Here is a 23,070-nt window from a genome sequence, read left to right as displayed (position 1 = left end):
GGGGGAAATAACGGCAGTGCGCGGAATTTAAACCCACGAGGCACTTGATTCATCATAAACCTACAATGTTAAACTTTTGTGCTGTGTTAGGGTGTTCTAACAAAGCTGATGGGAAAGGTGAAAAGAAGTCTTTCTACAGAATACCAGCTGTGATTGAGACACAAGCAAACCAAGGAGCTTTCTGCTAGGAGACAGAGAATAAGTGCATTACTGAGTGTCTGTGAGCAAAGGAGAGCCTGAACTTTGCAACCTCCCTATTGGCTGTTTATTGGTTGTTTGTAAAAATGTCTCAATTGTTGCCCTTCATTGCGGACTCGAGAGACGAGACCTGACGAGTTAGTTCGTTGGTAGCAGAATAAAATGTCTGGACACAAATCGGGTTTTCAGAAAAGGAAAGAAAATAAACGCAGGGTCGAAAATACAAAAAAGGAGGCAGAAAAAGCAAAACGAGTTAAGGTAGGACAAATGGTTACTTTTCTGAGGCAGCCCGCCGTGGCTGCAGGCTTTCAGTTGCGTCATTGAATGGTTACTTTTCTGAGGCAGCCCGCCGTGGCTGCCTGCAGGCTTATTTATTATAGCCCATTTAGTTAAAATAGTTGATATAAAATGTTTATAGTTATAGTTATGTGATGGTTGTCCTCAGTGTTCGAACTATGCCGATATTTTCGGGGGGGGGGTCCCCTTTTTTTCCCTGGGGGGGGGTGCTTGCGCTTGTCTCGGAGCGCGGCTCTCCAAACACGAGAAGCCTATCTTACGCACATATCACGCGGACTCCACACACGCGTCTGAAGTCATAACTCATCAGGGGAAATCGTGTCTGCATTGGCATGTTCAAAAAACAACCTCGCGTCAACAATGATACCACACGCAAGAACAAAAAAAAAAACAGTCAGGCTACTCAACAACCAACCTGGCAGCAGCAGTCGTTGTCATATCGGTTTATTTTATCTTTGATGTAAACACAACACTTCGGATATGCAAATGCTTCCCGTTACACACGATTTCTATGTCAATAAACATCATTTTGCCAATATTTTAGAGACCCCCCAACATTTCCCAAATCATGTTTTCAAGGGATCTCATGTCTGTTTCAGGGGATCTCGGATCCCCCGAGTACCCCCGTAGTTCGAACACTGGTTGTCCTGATTTAGACTGGTGTGTTTTTTTTTGGGGGGGGGGGGTTGCGCGATGCTGCACCCGGGTCCAGATTAGGGCAGAACCGGCCCTGGCTACATTTCAGGTGTAGTTTGTTTTATGTATGTATGTACTGGCATAGATGTGTACTTGGTCTTCCAATATGGCGACTACCGAAATCTCGCAGCGCGGTGACGTCATGCGGGAACCCTCTACACTGTCAGACTGCTGTTCCTGTTTACATTGTTCATTCTGTTTATATTGTCATTCGTCACATTCAAATTTATACCGTTAATTCTGTTTACACTGCCACATTTGCACTTTCTGGATTGCCACTGTCTTTTCTGAGATAGCTTTAGCTTGTGTGTGTGTAAATAACCCCTCCCCTTTTTTTTAAGTTTATATCTTGTACCTATATTTTATATTTCATGTTTATTACTGTTTGCACCGCAGATAAGAGGGAAACGCAATTTCAATTCTCTGTATGTCCTGCACATATGGTATTATTGACAATAAAGTTGACTTGGACTGCGTGCACGCCTTATTAAGACTGGCTATACGATGAATTAAACAGCTTCACTGGACTCAAAGCTCAGAGAGCAGCCTGTAATGGTAAGGGTTGCTTGCTTGCTTTACAAAAATGTTTTCCGCTTCGGTCAAATTCTATTGAGAATTCTTCTTGAGGATTGGTTTAAAAATATACAGCAATTTGTCGCATATTGTCACCTCACTATCACTAGGCATACGTTTCCATTTATTACAGGGAGATGCAGTCATAAACCTGCTTAATGCACTCCTTTAAATTAATAAAATACTTATTGAAACATTTTACTGATCAAGTCTGTGTTGGCCTTATTAAGACTGGCTATATGATGAATTAAACAACTTCACTGGACTCAAAGCTCGGAGAGCAGCCTGTAATGGTCAGGGTCTACTTGTTTACGCCCCCTTACACCGCTCTTTTGTGTCAAAGTGCTCGTACTACGGCAGCTTTTTTGCTTTACAAAAAATTGTTTATTTCCATTTATTACGGGAGACGCAGTCATAAACCTGTTTAATGCACTCCCTTAAATGAATTATGGTTTGTTTATATCTCGATCTTGTTGCACATATTGTAACCACATATAAAATAATTGAAAGTGTGTATGAAAAAGGCTTTGGACAAAATGGTCATTGGAAAAAGTGTCCTGATCCCTTCACCACTATCCTTCCAGGTTTTAATAATGTGTTGGACAGTTATTAACCCCTCCACCCATCCATTATCTCTAGCCGCTTATCCTGTACAGGGTCGCAGGCAAGCTGGAGCCTATCCCAGCTGACTATGGGCGAGAGGCGGGGTACATCTTGGAAAAGTCGCCAGGTCATCACAAGGCTGACACATAGAGACAAACAACCATTCACACACACATTCACACCTACGGTCAATTTAGAGCCACCAATTAGCCTAACCTGCATGTCTTTGGACTGTGGGGGAAACCGGAGCACCCGGAGGAACCCACGCAGACACGGGGAGAACATGCAAACTCCATACAGAAAGGCCCTCGTCAGCCGCTGGGCTCGATCCCAGGAACTTCTTGCTGTGAGGCGACAGCACCACCACGCCGCCAATGTCAGCAATCTCATTATTTTCTTTGCTTGATGCAGGCCAACAAACTGGCCCTTCTGAAAAACATTTACTTTGGACGATGGGATTCTTCCGACATGATCGTTTAAGAAATGAGAAGCTACTCACTGCATCAGTTAGAGTTTAAAGAACTGTTGCCAGCTGAAACGTTTGACTCACTGCAGTAATTATTGAAACAAAGCCTCTTTAGTATTTGCTTATTTTAATGGTAATGATGACTTTCTTTTGGCCAGGCAGTGAATAATTCAATCGAAGTGAAATGAATTGCAGTATGTATGGTGTACTTTACCATTCATGGAACACTTTTTGTTCCAGAGCTTGTGAAACGCAGGACTTAGTTCTTTGGCATACTCCTCATCATACCACACCAAGAGCTCCTGTTCTGGATTAATGGGTCGACAGCAACGATACAGAATTCCCCCTCGATACTGAAACGCCACAAGATTCTGTTCTTCATCATTACGAGCACAATTCACATACCTAAAACAATAAGGCAAAGTGGCAGAAAAGGTAAAAAAAAAATCAGATCAGAGTTACAGACCAAGAAAAAGCATGGGGGAGATATCAGTGACAGGAAGAAAAAGTTCTCATTATCTCTAGCCGCTTCATCCTGTTCTACAGGGTCGCAGGCAAGCTGGAGCCTATCCCAGCTGACTACGGGCGAAAGGCGGGGTACACCCTGGACAAGTCGCCAGGTCATCACATGGCTGACACATAGACACAGACAACCATTCACACTCACATTCACACCTACAGTCAATTTAGAGTCACCAGTTAACCTAACCTGCATGTCTTTGGACTATGGGGGAAACCGGAGCACCCGGAGGAAACCCACGCAGACACGGGGAGAACATGCAAACTCCACACAGAAAGGCCCTCGCCAGCCACAGGGCTCGAACCCGGACCTTCTTGCTGTGAGGCGACAGCGCTAACCACTACACCACCGTGCTACCCCGGAAGAAAAAGTTCTTCCAACAAATTAGGAACTGTAAAACCAATGACTAAGCAAAGACCCAACAACTGGTGTATTCCTCACCTCATCCAATTTGCATGCATTTCTCTTGTGGCATCTATGTACTCTTCACACTGCCTGCTCCTGCATATCTGTAGAAAAATTACACATTTATATTTTCTTCATTAACTTAATCCATGCCTTCAAATTAAATGACGTACACAGGAATGAGAATAATGGCTCATGCCAATATTATATTAAGCATTATGAAGGCAGAATTAAAAAGTTCTTTATTGTATGTTTAGTTTCACAGAACACGCTGACAACCTCCGAGGAGAATTTAGTAACCTTAAAAAAATGCAGGCAAGACTTTACATCAGAATTTAGGTGAAGGAAGTTTTTACTCGAAGGTTTTGTCTTTGACATGGCAAAGCTGTGCTGTTCAATCAGACTCTCTGATAAATATCCGTCCCTTGTGTTTTGGCCTCTAAACAGACAAACTTTAATGTCAGTTCTGTCATGAAATAGGTTTTGTACAAGTAGAAAATATTTTTCATAAGTATGTAGGTACAGTCCCTTTTAGAACTACAGCAGCCCGTCTCTTTAAGAAACTACATTTCCCATCAGCCAACTTCCGCGTTGACCTACGTCATGCCTGGGCGGGATCACCTACGTCACATCCTCCATGAAGGAATAAGTAACCCGGAAACTTCCAACTCGGTCTCTTTTGGCTCCGCGTGAACTCAGCACACGGACATAAGGAGGACCGCTCGCTCCGCCGAGCAAACCCAAGATAAAGACGTCTTTTCTTTTTTTCTTGCAAGATCCACGATTTAACGCGATTTCTTTGTTTACCACTGGCCCCGGTAAAAATCCAGAATCGCGCGATCTAACTCAGATGAGTTACAACCGGTTTTTTGTTTGTCTATCAGTAACGTTACAAACTGCCGCCCAAGCAGTTAATTTAAAATTAGAAGCGACCGGATCCTTCTAATTAAATCACTGTGCACATTGTCTGATCAGAGACTTTCTTTTCATCACGAGCGACCACGCGTCAGACCAAGAAATCCTCTGCCTTCCATAGAAGCGACTCACGTGCTCCACAACGGTGAAACTCCAAAAGACTCGGAACATCTCTTCATAATCTTGCGTAGAGGCAAGATACTAAGTAAGACTGGAAAATTTTGGGCATAAACTAGTCTTAGGAATTAGCTTTTATGAAGCAGTGTGAATTTAAACTTAGGAACGGTTTAATTGTGTACACTGTAGACACTCGGTGTTGAACTGATTGTTCTATTTTGTTTTAATCTCTCAATTCTTTAATAGATAGGCTTTGCATGCTCGCTCTCTCTATTCCTGACTAACACTTTAATTTCATTATTGCACGTATCTTGACCGCATCAAGATTTCAGTGGATTTAGTAATGCTATAAGCTAGTGAAATTAGCCTACAGCTAATTCTTTTGTCTCATTAGCATCCAGGGCTAATTGTATTGTCTCAAGGGACCACAAGGCCTCCACCACATGGCGTTAGCTACCAGAGCTAATTCTTTTGTTTCCACACACACACACACATCTTAGTTAGCTACACAGAGCTAATCTTTTGTCTCCAACACGTGGTCACAAGGCCTCACACACAAACACACCCTAGCTAGCAATCCATGCTAACTCTTTGTTCAGGCCACACACAGGCTAACTCTTTGTCCACCACATGGACACAAACATCTTAGCTAGCAACCAAAGCTAACTCTCTTGCTGTACATAGAAACACGTGGTCATAAAGCCTCTCACACACACACACATCATATCTGTATATAATGATTCCAACTGCTATTATCCATTTTTATCTTTGTTATAATAAATTCAATTATTCTGTTAAACTGTGTCCATGTTGCTTCCATACTCCTTGAAGTCACCTAACCTCAAAGAATTCCAAGGTGCATATAGGTTGTGTAATATGGTAAGTGATCATAATAATTTGGAATATAGCATAATTTAGTTGTTTGATAATTTATTATTAAGCATCAAAATTAAAGGTATTATTTAATGAGACTGATTCCATGAGAGATTTAATGAAAATGAGACTGATTTAATGAGATTGATCGCTTAATTACGAATTGCACCTACAAGTACTATCCATTTACTGTAAGTATTTGTGAGCTTTAGTTCAGTATACCTCTGGTCCAGGATAGGTGACTGATCCAGATTCAAACATTTGTCTTTTGGGCCTCATTTCTCAAGCTGGACACAAAAGACTTGGTATTCATGAAAATTCATTTAATTTTCAAAATATTTTTATCCTATGAGAGCTTGTGTGTGAATTTGTATGTACTGTAAAGCACTTTTTTTTTTTTTTTGTCCTGCCAACATTCTGCAATGGCTGAGCTTCATCACTTGAACACTTAAGCCGAGAGGGCACTCTTTCATCTCATTATCTGTAGCCGCTTTATCCTGTTCTACAGGGTCGCAGGCAAGCTGGAGCCTATCCCAGCTGACTAGACTAGCTGTACCCCATCTAGTTGACTAGACGGGGTACACCCTGGACAAGTCGCCAGGTCATCGCAGGGCTGACACATAGACACAGACAACCATTCACACTCACATTCACACCTACGGTCAATTTAGAGTCACCAGTTAACCTAATCTGTATGTCTTCGGACTGTGGGGGGAAAACGGAGCACACGGAGGAAACCCATGCGGACACGGGGAGAACATGCAAACTCCACACAGGAAGGCCCTTGTCGGCGACGGGGCTCGAACCCGGACCTTCTTGCTGTGAGGCGACAGCGTTAACCACTACACCACCGTGCCGCCCACTCTTTCATTAATTTATTAATTTTGTAACAGTGAGCTCTCTTTAAGCTTTGCCTTTTACAGAGTTTTGTAGAGCAAAAGCTAAGCTTATTCATTTACATGAAATCTTTTAGATTATGAGTTGTGAGAGCCCACACATTTGATTTCCTGCAGTTAATTGATGTAAATTATTTAAGAGTGAACTGTACAAGTAGAACCAAGTTATCAGCAGTTTGACAGACCTTAAAGTGTGTTTGAAGTGTCTCCACATATCACTGCCAAGCAGAAATTGATATTCTTGGGAGTTACATTCATCCAGTGGTGACATTTTGTTTCTTAAAAGTAAAAAGATAAAAATCTTTATAACACATTTAGAACAAACTCACCACCCAGGAGTATCTGCTATTCATGGCTTTCTCTATGTCCACCAGCTCTCCCTGGTAGGGTCCAAAGTGTGCACCTACTGGAACAGTCTCCCCCTTATTAAACACTCCCAGGCCTGCGTCAGGAATACCGGACTTCCGAATCTCTAGTTTAGGAGGAAGTGTTTGCCTGGCTCGGTCAGGAACTCCCATGAGAACAGGAGTATCAGGGATGAAGAGGGGTGGTCCGTGAAGCTCACACTTGTGAAAGAAGAAGGATTTGCAAACTTCACAATCTGGGAGTGGCAAAAACACAATGGGAAGAAATGATGCCCAAACGTGTAAGAAGTATTTGTAAAATGAGAACATTTACAATAGAATTGTATAAATATTAGCCCAAGAAGCTTGCCAGAAATGTTAATGGAGCAGCTGGTTGAGACTAGATGTGTGCACCAGGAAGGAGATCTTTCAGGATACAAACATAAGTTACATGAATATGCATCCTTAGTAACTGCCTGGTCATGGCTGATTTAAAAATCAGCCTACTTGTTTGTTGATCGTTTGAGAAATAGAACCATCTAGCCAACCAATGTGTTAGGAAATCACAGGCAGGTACAAACAAAAATAACTGTCAAGTCAAGTTTATTTGTATAGTGCTTTTAACAATAGACATTGTCACAAAGCAGCTTTATAGAAAATTAAGGCTTTAAACATGAGCTAATTTTATCCCTAATTTATCCCCAGTGAGCAAGCCTGTGGCGACGGTGGCAAGGAAAATCTCCCTCAGACGACATGAGGAAGAAACCTCGAGAGGAACCAGACTCAAAAGGGAACCCATCCTCATTTGGGTGATAACACATAGCGTGATTATAAATAACTCACTTCTATAACTGTATCCTATATAGTCACAAAGTTTCACTGTGAAACCAGGAAATTCATTATAGTTTTAGCATGAAGTCTGTTTTGTTGAAGTTGTAAACTGTTCATTGATGGAAACTTGAATGCAAAACTGTTCATGACAACTGCAGTCCTAAAGTCAGCAAATCAACTGTAGTCCTCAAACATAAATGTATTACTGTAAGTGTCCAGTGCGTCTTCCAAGTGTGACTTTCAACTGTCCATACACGGCCGTCCTCCACAGGTGTTACGAGATAAGACTCCAGCCAGACGTAGGGCATCAGGATGGATCAGGCAAGTCCGAGGAACAGAAGAGGTCAGCACCACTGGTGTCTCAGGATTGACAAGTAACTCAGAGGGACAGACAGAGGGAAGAGACAGGGGTGAGGGAACACAGCTTGTTAGGTATGCCCAATATCAACTAATGTACGAGTATAAGAACAGGATACATTTTGCACTGAGTGCAAGCAGGGACTCCAGCAAGCCTAACTATGACAGCATAACTAAAAGGGGAGAGCCAGAAGGTAACACAGACATGACGGTGCCCTGGGACATAAAGCAGTAGCCACTACACCACCAACAAACCTGAGTGAGCGAGTGAGAGTGGGGTGTGTGTCAGCATCCATACATCCCAGTTTACCAAAACACTCTATTCCTGAGAACCCTCCAGATCTACTCCTTTAACTAATTAAAAACTATTAACAAAAGGCTTAACTAAACAGATATGTTTTCAGCCTAGACTTAAACACCGAGAGTGTGTCTGAGTCCTGAACACTTCTTGGAAGGCTGTTCCATAACTGTGGGGCTTTGTAAGAAAAGGCTCTGCCCCCTGATCTAGCTTTCACTATATGAGGTACCAGCAGATAGCCTGCACCTTTTGACGTCAAGGACCAGAAGTTCACTCAGGTACTGTGGTGCGAGACCATTCAGTGATTTAAAGGTCAATAGTAGTATTTTATAATCAACACAAAATTTGATTTTGAGCCAATGCAGTGTGGATAAGACAGGGATAATGTAGTCATATCTTCTAGTTCTAGTAAAGACTCTTGCTGCTGCATTTTGAACTAACTGGAGCTTGTTTACACACTTACTGGAACATCCAGACAGTAATGCATTACAATAATCCAACTTACAGGTAACAAAAGCATGAACTAGTTTTTCTGCATCATGTAGTGACATTATATTTCTTAGCAATATTTCTGAGATGAAAGAAAGCTATCCGGGTAATGTTATCGATATGAGTTTCAAATGAAAAAAGATTGGAGTCAATGATTACACCGAGGTCTTTTACTGCTGCACGTGAAGAAACAGAAAGGCCATCCAGAGGTACTGTGTAATCAGAAAACCTAATTCTGCCTGCATGTGGTCCTAGTACAAGTACTTCAGTCTTGTCAGAGTTCAGCAGAAGGAAGTTAATAAGCATCCCGTGTCTAATATCCTTTACGTATTCCTCAATTTTATTAAGCTCATGTCTCTCATCTGGCTTTGCAGAAACATACAACTGTGTGTCATCAGCATAACAGTGGAAACTAATACCATGCTTACGAATATCATCACCCACAAGTAACATATATATATATATATATATATATATATATATATATATATATATATATATATAAAGAAAAAAGCAGTGGACCTAATACACAACCTTGTGGAACACCAAACTTCACCTCAGTATGTCTAGAAAAATCACCATTTACATCAACAAACTGATAGGGATCAGTTAAATAAGACCTGAGCCAGAAGAGGGCCGTTCCCTTAACTCCCATAACATTTTCTAGTCTGTCCAGGAGAATGGAATGATCAGTGGTTTCAAAGGCTACACCAAGGTCAGGCAATACAAGCAGGGAGACACAGCCCTGATCAGATGCCAACAGCAAGTCGTTTACTATTTTAACCAGTGCTATGATGAGGTCTAAATCTTGACTGATACATTTCATGGATGTTATTCCTGTGTAGATATAGGAGCATAACTGCTGTGACACAGCTTTTTCTAGGATCTTGGAGATAAATGGGAGGTTTGATATTGGCCTATAATCGGACAGCTGACAGGGGTTGAGGTCAGATTTTTTTTAAATCAGGGGTTTGACAATTGTTAGTTTAAAGAATTTGGGTGCATAGTCAATTCTAAAGGAAGAATGTATTATTTTTTAGAAGAGGTTCAATTGCTTCTGGTATTATCTGTTTGAAGAGGTAAGGGATCTAGTACAGAAGTTGAAGATTTTGATGTGGAGATTAATGAAATTAGTTCGATTTCTCTAAGGGGAGTAAAATATTCTAATTGGTAAATCATTTATATTGTTAACTACAGAGTTACTCTACTTGTCTGGCCTTAAATTATTAGTTTAAAATTTGTCAGATATTTTCAATTTTGTCATTGAAAAAATTCATGAAGTCATTGCTATGACATGTTGCAGGTGTGCATGAGTCTATAGTGGTCTAAATGTGTGCAGAATAAAAAGTATATATCAAATCAATCAATCAAATAAACAAACAAACAAACAAACAAACCACTTGTTTCCCTATTTGAGCATGCTGACACTTCTGGCATTTCTAGATCTACACATTTTTCCAGTGGCATTTAAATTAAATTTTTTTAACGTGTAGGCAACACCCACTTCAAGAGTAAACCAGAATACACTCACGCCAGTCCACTGCAGGGAATCATGCACCCACACATGAACAAACTTGTTCACACCTAGTGGTAATTTAAGCATAGCCTATTTGCCCATACCTGAAGGAAACAAGTGGACTCAGAGGAAACCTACACAAACATGGGGAGAACATGCAAATCTCAACACAGACAATCTGAGCTCAGGATCAAATCCACAACCCTAGAGCCATGATACCATGATGATGCACCACCAGTATTCCCCTAAACCTGTATACAGGTATTTGGACACCTGACCATCACACACACAAATGCTTGTTGAGCATCTCATTCCAGATTCAATCCTCTTTGCTTTTCAACTAAGCTACACTATTCTGGGAATACTTTCCACCAGAGCATTCATGAGGTCAGGCACTAATGTTGGGTGAGGAGGCCTGGGGTGCAGTTGGTGTTCCACTTCATCCCAATGGTGTTCAGTAGGTTCAAGGTCAGGGTTCTGTGCAGGACACTAGAGTTCTTCCACTCCAAACTTGACACACATGGAGCTTGCTTTGTGCACAGGGACATCGTCATGCTGGAACAGGTTTTGGCTTCTTAGTTCCAGTGAAGAGAATTTGGAAAGCTACAGCTTGCAAAAACATTCAACTGTGTGCTTCTAATGTTGTGGTAACAGTTTGGAGAATAACCACATATGCGTGTGATGGTCGGGGTGCACAAACTTTAGCCATATATTGTAAATAATTACATCTAGGGTTCGTGCAGGATTTTTGTGAAAACATTCAAGGACATTTCAAGGAGTATTCAAGGACCAAAATCAAAATTTTCAAGGGCCACATCATGATGGGTACAATCAGGATAATGAACATTTCATTGAACTTTTGAATGAGGGAAAACTGGCATTTTGGGTTGCAAAAACCTTTCCAAAATATTCCTCCACAACCAGTTTCACAACCATGATATCGACATAGTTTGTGTTTATATTTAGTCTTCTTTGTTTTTTGAGGTGTTTAGTTTTGGAATTTACGATCGTTAAAGTCGCTCATGGTTCGAAGCTTGGTAGCCGAGCCTTTTGTTTCGTTTGTTATTAGAAAAAAAACATGGCCTTTGCACAGGTGTTACATTTTATTCGTTTCTTTTTTTTTTTTGCTTGTTATATTTTAAAACAGATTTCGAAAACAATCGTTAGAAACACCATCACTGATGAAATCTGTTACATTTCAACAACAAATTTAAACATGGAAAACTTTCTAAAAAACTGTATACAGCAGAATTTGTTTGCAACAAACTGTCTCTGTGTTATAGCAATGTAACCATTGCGGCTAAGCGATTTGGTTCACTCAAAATTAAAAACGTTAACGCCTGAGCTTCTTCTTTAGCACTTCAATTTTATCGTTCACCTCATTAGCCTCGAGTTCCATATCCTTTATTGTCCTCTTGAAGCTGTTGGCTTTCGTGACATGCACTATCTTGCGTTCTTGTTCTGCTAGTTCCATCAGCTTGTCAACACTCTCCTTCAGTTGAAATGAATCTTCTAGTATACGTCTCCTTCTTGTTTGCATAGCGAAAATTTCATCACTGACATCATGATTCAAGCACTCTTTCTCTCTCCTTTTGCACGCCTTTCTCTCTCTCCTTGTGCACGCCTGCAGGCCCAACAGGAGAATTCAATATGGTCTGGTCGGAGTTTTATCGCCCCACTCCTGTGAAGGACGGCCCCATGAGGACAGTTGAGGGTTATACCTGTTAAAACTGTTAATATTATAGTCAGGCTGTCTGTTGTTGCCCAAATGAGGATGGGTTCCCTTTTGAGTCTGGTTCCTCTCGAGGTTTCTTCCTCATGTCGTCTGAGGGAGTTTTTCCTTGCCACCGTCGCCACAGGCTTGCTCATTGGGGATAGATTAGGGATAAAATTAGCTCATGTTTTAAGTCGTTCAAATTCTGTAAAGCTGCTTTGCGACAATGTTTATTGTTAAAAGCGCTGTACAAATAAACTTGATTTGATTTGATTTGAATATGGCACCAGAGAACCAAAGTGCATGTGCGAAAACACAGGAAGCCCAGTGTGTTCATTTTAAATGACAGTCGTGTCATCGTTTTTCTATATTCTCTAATTTTTCCTTTTTAATTTAATTTATTATTACACCTAAATACATGGGAAGAATTTAAGTATTTTTTTCAAGAGTATTTATGATTTTTCAAGGAATTTTTCCTATTTTCAAAGAGTTTCAAGTGCCCTTGAAATGAGTTTTCAAATTCCAGCACTTTTCAAGGAGTTCAAGGACCTGCACGAGCCCTGACATCCATGGAGCTGGAAACCAGTGTTGTTCTGGAGCAAATGTAGGGGTAACTATTTAAATGTATGTATTTAAAGAAAAAAATTACCGTATTTTCTGGACTATAAGCCGCTACTTTTTTCCTAGGTTTTGAACCATGCGGCTTATACAAAGGTGCGGCTATTCTGTGGATTTTTCTTCCACCGCTAGGGGCGCTCTAACCGGAAGTAGAATCAAAAATAAGATAGACGAAAAATCAATGCAAAGAAGAATTAGCAGATCTTTAGCAGCTAGAACACGCACGACAAATTACTAACTGGTAATTATTTTCAAATCCAGCGAAGATGATTAAAGTGACTTGTGGTTTCAAACAGGAGAAATGAAGGTAAATAAATACCGGTTATTTTCTCTTGGTTCTGTTCCGTTTTAATCAGCAAAGTTGCTGCCGTGTTAAAAGGCACTGTTCGGAAAAAATCTGTTCAGGTACATACATGTACATTTACAGTACAAAATCGTTCTGTACATGCAGTAAATATCTAATTTTTCAACATAGATATCTGCGGCTTATAGCCCGGTGCGGCTTGTATATCTTTTTTTAAATTTTTTTTAAAAAATAGAGCGGATGCGGCTTATATACAGGTGCGCTCTATAGTCCAGAAAATACGGTATTTAGTTTTCCTTACTCCTACATATGATATTAAACTCTCTAAAAACATAAAAACCATGCAAGTTCATTTAGTCATAATTTGGTGATTAAATTATCTATAACAGAGGCTACATCCCAAATAACCCACTATTATACTTTCAGTGCACTAGATACTGTGTCAGGTAGAATAATCAGTGAGAGTGTTACTGAGCTCCTGATCTCGTACAGAGGTAGTCTTTATTGTCAGGATCTTCCTCTTTAATTGAGAGAACTTCAGGTGGGTTTTCGAGGTTGTTTTCATGGTTGTAGATGTTCAACTCCAGTGTCTCCTCTTTCTTCACACAGACTCCTGACACTTCGGATGTCCCTCCATCTGAAATCTCAATTTTCACGTCTTCATACAGCTAAAGATCAAACAAGAATAACAGTTATTCAGAAAAGACTTTAGATTTCCTTTTTCATTACGCTACGGTCACACTACAGCTTGCAATGCTTTGCAATGGGTTATCGATTAAAATGAGGCGTTTTGGTGGCGATGCTTGACAATGTACAGGTGAGCTAAAAGTTGTGGTCACACAGCAGGCGAACACTTGACTGTCACATCTTTGCACACTTGAGTCTGGTTCAGGTTGCGCGGCCACGCACACTCACGGAGTGCGTTGTGCGTGATCGTGGGACCCAGTCATTATGAGAAACACCTGATACTGATCTGAGTGCAAATGCATATGAGGACACTTTTCACAGAAACTTTGCGAAGTATCATCATCAGTGTCACAGTTGTTTCTAGCCATGATTATGACTCTGGTTAAATACTCTGCTTTCTGTTTTGCTTCTGGTTTCATTTGTGTTTTGTTTTTGTAAACATTACACCTGCTAACAAACATGCATCTTGCACTGACATCTGTCAAATGCCACATCCCTGACAAAATACTTTACAAAGCCTCTGTGAAAACAGCATCCTGATATGCATGTCCTGATTGTGCTCAAATCAGCATCAGGCGTTTTCCATTATAATTGGGTCCCAAGAGCGTGCACAACGCGCTTTTTAAGTCTCGGGGAAGATTAGGCTATGCCGATGAATCTCCTGTAAGCACTGGGGACGTGGATTCGAGTCAAATGCAAATCAAGAGGCTCAAAGAAGGTTCTCTGAGCTTCAGTTAGTATTCCCAAACCCATCCGTGAGTATTCGCTGCTTAGTTTGCTGATGAAAACATTGCCACCAAATTTCAACGCATGCATTGACATTTTTTGCAACATTTTGGGCCACTCACGAAGCAGATACACACCTCGTGAAACTCGGAGAACATTTGCCTTGCATCGCACGATTGGTGGCGATGCTACCAATTTTTCATTGCCAAGTATTCAGAAACCCATTGCGAGCTGTAGTGTGAGCAGGGCTTTATGCATTATGAGCAGAGCACCATACCTAAGAAAAAATGGTAAACCCATCGAGTCAATTTTTTGTGGTTTGTCCGTGTCCCACCAGTCATACACACCGCCTCATGGTCAGTGTTAGTAATTACCAGTCATACACACCGCCAAGTGGCCAGTGTTAGTAATTACCAGTCATACACACCGCCTAGTGGCCAGTGTTAGTAATTACCAGTCATACACACCGCCTAGTGGCCAGTGTTAGTAATTACAGTCATACACACCGCCTAGTGGCCAGTCTTAGTAATTACCAGTCATACACACCGCCTAGTGGCCAGTGTTAGTAATTCCCAGTCATACACACTGCCTCGTGGCCCGTGTTAGTAATTACCAGTCATACACACCGCTTCGTGGCCAGTGTTAGTAATTACCAGTCATACACACCGCCTCGTGGCCAGTGTTAGTAATTACCAGTCATACACACCGCCTCGTGGCCAGTGTTAGTAATTACCAGTCATACACACCGCCTCGTGGCCAGTGTTAGTAATTACCAGTCATACACACCGCCTCGTGGCCAGTGTTAGTAATTACTAGGGCTGTAACAATACGCGTATCGAAATCGAAATCACGATACGCAGAGCCACGATCCGTGTCGAGATACAAGAAGGCAGAATCGCGGTTCACCCTTTCAAACTTCTCCTCAGCCCAAAAACAGAGGTGCTTCCAAACTTCAATTTATGAATACTTTACTTTTTATTTAAATTACATTTTAAACTTACTTAAATTACTTTTATTTTTTATATCTATTCGTCAGTCGTTTTTTCGCCAACCTGCGACAATCTTCTGCGAGTCACGCAACGTCCACACTCGCCACTGGCAACCATATGGCGTCCTTGGCCACCAGCAGTGTTGCCAGATGCTGCTGACGTTTTCCAGCCAAAAATATGTTCAAAACCCGCCAAAATGCACTTAAAACCGCCCAATCTGGCAACACTGGCCACCAGAGCATTCGTTTCTTTTAAGCGGTCGCCATTCTGGTTGCAACACGGGGAGCGAATCTGTAAACAAGCAGCTCATTGGCTGGCTAGGTGTGCCACAAGCCAATCACAATCACCAACAAAGCTGCCTTGACCGGAAAGGCATGTCTGCTTGGGCGTTAGCAGCAGTTACGCAGAAGCCTTCTGCGGCAGTTACACTTTGACACGCGAGCAATGTTTCACTATAAAAATTCCGTAATTTCCATCTGTTTTCCGCAATCACAGAAAATCATTGGCCCTATGAGAGTGAGACAGTGAGAGAGCCACCCCATAGACCCTTTTCACTCACGTGACCTTCGTAAACACGACCGCCATTTTGGACATGAAGAAATAACGGTTTATGGCACAGACCCTTTCGGTTCTCGCTCATCTAACTGCTGCAATGACTGCTTAGGGCCTCTGCATGCTCTTGCGACGAGGCTTTCGCAGATAGCTTTTCGCAGACAGTTGTAATTTATCGTTGAGCGGGGAGTAATAGGCGTGCGCGATGTTATTCACCGCCACAACACACGGGAGCGCGAAGTCGCGAAATCGCTAGGAGTAGTTGGTGGGTGTGGTTAGTGGAGTGTTTATCCTCTGGTTACTTATAATGACTAGAACTGGAGTCGTATAGATGCATGTACTTCCTCACTTCCTCGATCAACCGCTCTTCGTGCTGCTCCATCTTCGCTCGTGTTTTTAAAAATGGCGGTCGTGAAAACAAACCAGACCGGGAAAGTAGGGAAGCGGAAGTGCGTGTACAGCGGATGTAGAGTGGACCAATCAGAGCCGTCGTCTGCGAGGCTGTCTGCGAGGCTTCTGCGGTGGTCACAATTTTTGCGAAGTGCGCGCAGAGCGTCTGCGAAGGGGGGGCTACGCAGACGCCATCTGCGAGGGCTGCGTTGTCAGCATAAATTGGCCTTTAGACTGCAACAATAATACCTAACGCACATTTAAGTATCCGTCGTAAAGACGTGAAACTCGTCGAGTGACGAGTGTGTTCATTGATAAGCTAACACAATCTAAAAGTCGACATACCATCACACTGCCCTGGCGCTGTGTACAGTTTACCTTCTATGGTTTGTGCACTCACTATTTGCCATTACTTTCTCCAACCCAGTGTTCGAACTATGCCGATACTTTCGGGGGGGGGGGGGGGGGGGGGTGCTTGCGCTTGTCTCAGAGCGCGGATCTCCAAACACATGAGAAGCCTATCTTACACACATCACGCGGACTCCACACCTCCACACACGCATCGCGTCTGAAGTCATAACTCATCAGGGGAAATCATGTCCGCATTGGCATGTTCAAAAAACAACCTCGCGTCAACAATGATACCACACACAAGAAAAAAAAAACAGTCAGGCTACTCAACACATCTGATCCACAGCAGCACCAAAGCATCACTGGAAATCATGTCAACAACCAATCTTCCATTTCAACATGCGTCAACAAACAAATGGCACCACAAACATGAACGAATCGGTCAGGCTACCGATTCAAAACCCACAGCAGACGAATAATTAAATGCATCTTACCTTAAAGCAGAATCGACCACAAAGGAAGTCTGTTGGCACACTTCCTTTCTACTAGTTTGTGTCCCCAACCTGACAGCAGCAGTCGTTGTCATATCGGTTTATTTTATCTTTGATGTAAACACAACACTTCGGATATGCAAATGCTTCCCGTTACACACGATTGCTATGTCAATAAACATCATTTTGCCAATATTTTAGAGACCATCCATCTTCTCCGTCGGTCAGCATCTGTCGGGATCCGATAAAATGATAAATCTTGCCTTGTGTGTTGATGGTTACTACATCCAGGTGCACAACAATATAATGGCATGATGGAAGTCTTGCTGAAAGTAAAACCTTTCTTTGATGGCTATATTCCTTTCGATGCTTCGCCGTCGTTCCTCGTTGTTGGCTGTGGTAGACTACTGGTAGTTCATGCCCAAAATGGCGGCCGCGTTTGTCGTGACGTCACGTGGGAAGGGTCTATACCCCCCCCCCCCCCAAAAAAAATCTTAACGGATTTACACGATTTGGAAAAATGACTTTTTCAGAAGCGAAAAAACCAGAGCTTCCGGCTCAACAGTATTATTTTGAGAAATAAAACAATCTTTGGATATACATTTGTTCATTTTTGCATACATATTACTCATTCTCTGCAGTGGTCTGAATTATTTGTTATTAAATAGTTAATGTAAGTAAGTAAATGTTAATAAGTCAAATTTACTACGTTAAAAAAATATATTTAAAAAAAAATCATGGGTGTATTGAATCGTGGGTCAAAAATCGTGATACTAATCGAATCGTGAGTTGGGTGTATCGTTACAGCCCTAGTAATTACCAGTCATACACACCACCTAGTGGCCAGTGTTAGTAATTACCAGTCATACACACCGCCTAGTGGCCAGTGTTAGTAATTACCAGTCATACACACCGCCTAGTGGCCAGTCTTAGTAATTACCAGTCATACACACCACCTAGTGGCCAGTGCTAGCCAGTAAAGAAATAAAGCAAAAGAGACTGGCTATGATGGAAGATTCTACAACCCAGAAACAGATGGGAGCTTCGCTTTTAGGCAGTGACTAAATCTATATATTAGGTTCTGTGTGATTAGCAGGACAGCTTGTAGGCTGGCAGTGAAGCGAGGCAGCAAAAGACAAACACTGGTCAAACTTTAACATCATACTGTTATTGTTTTTGCAACACAAATCATTATTGAGCTTTACCTGTGAGAGATCAGGAGACTGAGACATCCTAGAGGAGCACTGTCTGTTTCCTGCTGAACTCATTATAACAGCTCTAAAAAAAGATTATTAATACTATTAAGAACAACGTGTTTGAGATTTCGATTATGTATAACTGTTCATGAACTTGGAAACCTCAATATTAATGCTTTTTATTGTGAAAAAGTTAAACAAAAACAAAGCTACAAAATCTAGGTTAGTTAACTAAATCTATATGAATTGTTTTTATCTATTGTATATTCACGATTTCATATTCATCTCATCATCTGTAGCTGCTTTATCCTGTTCTACAGGGTTGCAGGCAAGCTGGAGCCTATCCCAGCTGACCACGGGCGAAAGGCGGGGTACACCCTGGACAAGTCGCCAGGTCATCACAGGGCTGACACATAGGCCCTATCCACACGGCAACGGATTCAGGTGAATCTGATAAAACTGTTTATCGTTTCGGCCTGGCGTCCACACGGCACCGGCGTTTTGGGTGCCCCAAAACGAAATCTTTTGAGAACGGGTTCCAGAGTGGAAAGATCTGGCAACGGCGCCGTTGCGAAGTCGTCTGGATGAGTAGAATGGATTTGTTTACGATGACGTCACAACCACATGACTGTCAGTGCTTCACGCCGGGTAGAAGTGTAACGAACTCGATGCGAGTTGTCAACAAATCCTATAACTTGCTTCATGAAACGCGCTTACAAAATATTTTCACTGTGAATATTTATTGTGTAATGGTGCAAAGTGTGAGAGAGAGAGAGAGAGAGAGAGAGAGACTCTGCCCTTAAGGCAGAGTCAATCCCGCCAGCAAAAATAGGGAAAAAAAGGGAGCAATTTCACCTCTTCAGATGTTGGTTTAAGTCCTACAATACATTCCTCAAAAAGGGCGTAGAACAACAAATTAATCCATCAACGTGTAGCATTCAATTTATTCCGGACCATTAAAGACGCTGCCTTCCGCGTAGAATCATATGTCATCCTCGCCACCATATTGGATGGGGCAAAGCGGAGAATAAAGATGCCTCATTTATGTGCTGCGTTTAACTGTACCAACAGGTTTACCGTCCAAACGAGATCACATGGGATTACCTTTCACAGGTGAGACTGGAAAAATACTTTTCATTGTATTTGGTCATTATAACGTAACTTTACGAACAGATTTTCCTGACTTTGTGGCTAATATGAAGTCTCGCGCATAATAGTTTATGTGCATGCGTCCTTACTTCTTCTATTGTCCTGGTGTCTCCGATGGGACCGTCTTACAGCGCACCTAGAGGTGTGGCATGTGTATTGCATCGTTTTCAGCAAGCGCTGCGTTGCCATATGTACCTGATATTTTACTGATCCGTTGCCCATGTGGACGCGATATTTTTTTTAATAACATCTCGTTGCCGTTGTCGTGTGGATGTAGCCATAGACACAGACAACCATTCACACTCACATTCACACCTACGGTCAATTTAGAGTCACCAGTTAACCTAACCTGCATGTCTTTGGACTGTGGGGGAAACCGGAGCACCCGGAGGAAACCCACGCGGACACGGGGAGAACATGCAAACTCCACACAGAAAGGCCCTCGCCGGCCGCTGGGTTCAAACCCGGACCTTCTTGCTGTGAGGCGACAGCGCTAACCACTACACCACCGTGCCATTTTGTTTGAAAACTTTCAGTCAAAGTTTGCAAATGAGCAAATTCCTTTGATGCATTCCGATAGGATTTTGATAGGATTTCTAGTGCTTTTTAAAAATTCTGTTGGAAAGTGTTTAGTGAGAGAGATGCATTTTAGTCGTACTAAGACAGCGCAGTATTTACGGAATTGAGTTGTTACTATTTTGGTCAAATCTTATTAAAATTTATTTATATATATATATATATATATATATATATATATATATATATATATATATATATATATATATAAAATATTCTAGTTCTCTGTATTTTTACATGAGCTTACAGAAGGAAAACATTTGATGCAATCCAATAATACTTTCATTCACTGTGACTATTTTAAGAAATGATAAACATTCTTCTAAAGCATTGCTTGTGTTATTTTCTGTGGGTCTCTGTATGCATACAATATTCAGGCAGGAGATTTTTCAGCTCAAAATCTGATTCAAGACTTCCCTTTCATTGTTATTATATTAAAATTCAATATGAGTATTATTTCAGATTTTTCACTCTGAGCTCTCTCAGGCCTGACACATGAATCCCATCACCTACAGTAACTGATAGAACAATATCAACAATTCAAAAACTCTTTAATTGTATAAATCTGAAATGGTTTGCAATTAATTGGGATCCACTGTTTTTATCGTTTCAGCCGCGCATCAGACCCTCGGCCAACTGAAAATGTCTTTCACGCACTTTTCTCCCCCAAAAGAGTTTTGAAAAGCATTCTCTCATACTGAATGGAGTGGACTTGAACAATGGACACCCATGTGGGATTCGACCTCACAGCTTTATTTTAACTTACCTCAGGGTTTAAAGCGCAGTGAATCTTCAAACGTAAGCAAAACAATGCAGGTCTATTCTTAATTGTACCAGATATAACCTCCACTGGAAATTTTATTCGAAATATTTAATATAATGATTGCCGCTGTTATCTTCAGATTTTCCAACAAGAAACACATGCAGAGGCTTTTTCTTCTCCAATGTTCTCTGGCGGTTGGAGGAGCACCGAGGCGCTTTACTGCCCCCACCTGGTCTACTACTTTATTAATTGATAAAGCGTATTTAAACACATCAAATCAATATAAATAAAACATATAAATACAAGTAATATAAAATAAATCTCATCTCATCTCATTATCTCTAGTCGCTTTATCCTTCTACAGGGTTGCAGGCAAGCTGGAGCCTATCCCAGCTGACTACGGGCGAAAGGCGGGGTACACCCTGGACAAGTCGCCAGGTCATCACAGGGCTGACACATAGACACAGACAACCATTCACACTCACATTCACACCTACGGTCAATTTAGAGTCACCAGTTAACCTAACCTGCATGTCTTTGGACTGTGGGGGAAACCGGAGCACTCGGAGGAAACCCACGCGGACACGGGGAGAACATGCAAACTCCGCACAGAAGGGCCCTCGCCGGCCCCGGGGCTCGAACCCAGGACCTTCTTGCTGTGAGGCGACAGCGCTAACCACTACACCACCGTGCCGCCCATAAAATAAATTAAAATAAATAAAATTAAAGTTCAAGGCTAGCATACAGGGACGAGGTGGACCGGCTGTCAGAGTGGTGCAAAGTCAACAATCTGCTCCTCAACACCACCAAAACAAAGGAGCTGGTTATTGACTTTAGGAAAAACAAAGCTGACATCCAGCCACTCATCATCAACGGGGCCTGTGTGGAGAGGGTCCCGGTGTTCAGGTGTTCATTTTCCTCAATAAATAAATGACCAAGTATAATATTTGTGTCTCATTTGTTTAACTGGGTTCTCTTTATCTACTTTTAGGACTTGTGTGAAATATAGAAAATTCTAAAGGGTTCACAAACTGTCAAGCACCACTGTATGTCCACCGATGGAATTCAGCAGCAGCGTGACAGGTCGAGAACCTGCAGCGGGTCAGGATTTGCAGCGGGAGCTCTCGTGGAAAAAGGTGTTTCTTTGTCATCGTCTTCATTGCAGGCCTTGTTGCCTGGAGATAGAGGGGAGAGAGGAATCAGCAAGCTTTTGGATCTCAGGAGCACTGACCTCTTTGGTTGCAGCACTGATTTGTACTCCCCTTGCTGCTGAAGGAGAGCAGAGAGTGGCATCACTTGAGTGGAGTCAGCTGTGTGTGTAGTTCTCCGGCTCCAACCAGTGACCACGCTACATGTGGCGGTCCAAAACAGAGGTGCTGAAATGGTGTCGTCTCTTCAGGGCAGCAGGGTGAGGAGCAACACAGAGAGATGCTGGAGGATTTCTTGAGTTACTGCCACAGATCATAAAACGCATCTCACACACAGTACTTGGTTAAATCTATAACACCAACCATATTACTTGCTGTTTTAAGAAAGCAAATCATCAATGTTAGCGCTTTCTCCAATGTTGAATGAATGAATTAATTTATTTTATTACGAACATGTATAAAAAAATGTATGTAACTATTTGTACATACAAAAGAAAGAAAACGAGAAATAAATAAATAAATAAATAAATAACATAAAGAGCTAAGACATTACAAAACACTGCACATTGTTCGAAAAAGGAGTGGGAAGAAGTACAATACTTTTTTAATTTCCCACCCCTTTTTAACTACCCCGAAATCCAAACTACATTGATACACCTATAAAAATATATACCATATATACACTTCATGAATATCTATATAAATATATAATTACAAAAATAAATATATACTACATACCATATATATATATATATATATACACTTCATAAATATCTATATAAATATTTAATTACAAAATAAATATATACTACATACCATATATTATGGAAGCGTATTAAGGCCACTTGGAGAAAATATTTTTTTCTAAATTCCGAGATTAAAAGTCGGAAATTTCAAGAAAAAACCCGAAATTTTCGAGAAAAAAAGTCGAAATTTTCGAGAAAAAAAGTAGAAATTTTCGAGAAAAAAAGTCGAAATTATGACATACAAAGAACGCATGCTCTAACTGCTGCCATGGCAAC

At 41.4% G+C, this 23,070-nt stretch overlaps 1 protein-coding gene across 1 annotated transcript in view; it reads right to left on the bottom strand.

The window, feature by feature from the left end:
• The window catches only part of LOC132890963 (zinc finger protein 345-like), a 32,452-nt gene extending 11,378 nt beyond the window's left edge, over nucleotides 1-21,074 (bottom strand). Inside the window, exons 1-6 of the mRNA XM_060928375.1 lie at nucleotides 20,904-21,074; nucleotides 18,422-18,494; nucleotides 13,521-13,698; nucleotides 6,889-7,160; nucleotides 3,795-3,862; nucleotides 3,048-3,238 (exon numbers count right to left, since the gene is read on the bottom strand). Coding sequence (XP_060784358.1) covers nucleotides 3,048-3,238; nucleotides 3,795-3,862; nucleotides 6,889-7,160; nucleotides 13,521-13,698; nucleotides 18,422-18,484 — 772 coding nt within the window. The 5' untranslated portion in view covers nucleotides 18,485-18,494; nucleotides 20,904-21,074. The remainder of the gene's footprint in view (nucleotides 1-3,047; nucleotides 3,239-3,794; nucleotides 3,863-6,888; nucleotides 7,161-13,520; nucleotides 13,699-18,421; nucleotides 18,495-20,903) is intronic.
• Between the last annotated feature and the right edge of the window lie 1,996 nt (nucleotides 21,075-23,070).

Source organism: Neoarius graeffei, chromosome 8, assembly GCF_027579695.1.
Source record: "Neoarius graeffei isolate fNeoGra1 chromosome 8, fNeoGra1.pri, whole genome shotgun sequence".
Classification (NCBI taxonomy): Eukaryota; Metazoa; Chordata; class Actinopteri; order Siluriformes; family Ariidae; genus Neoarius; species Neoarius graeffei.
This window is presented reverse-complemented; position numbering and strand designations above follow the sequence as displayed.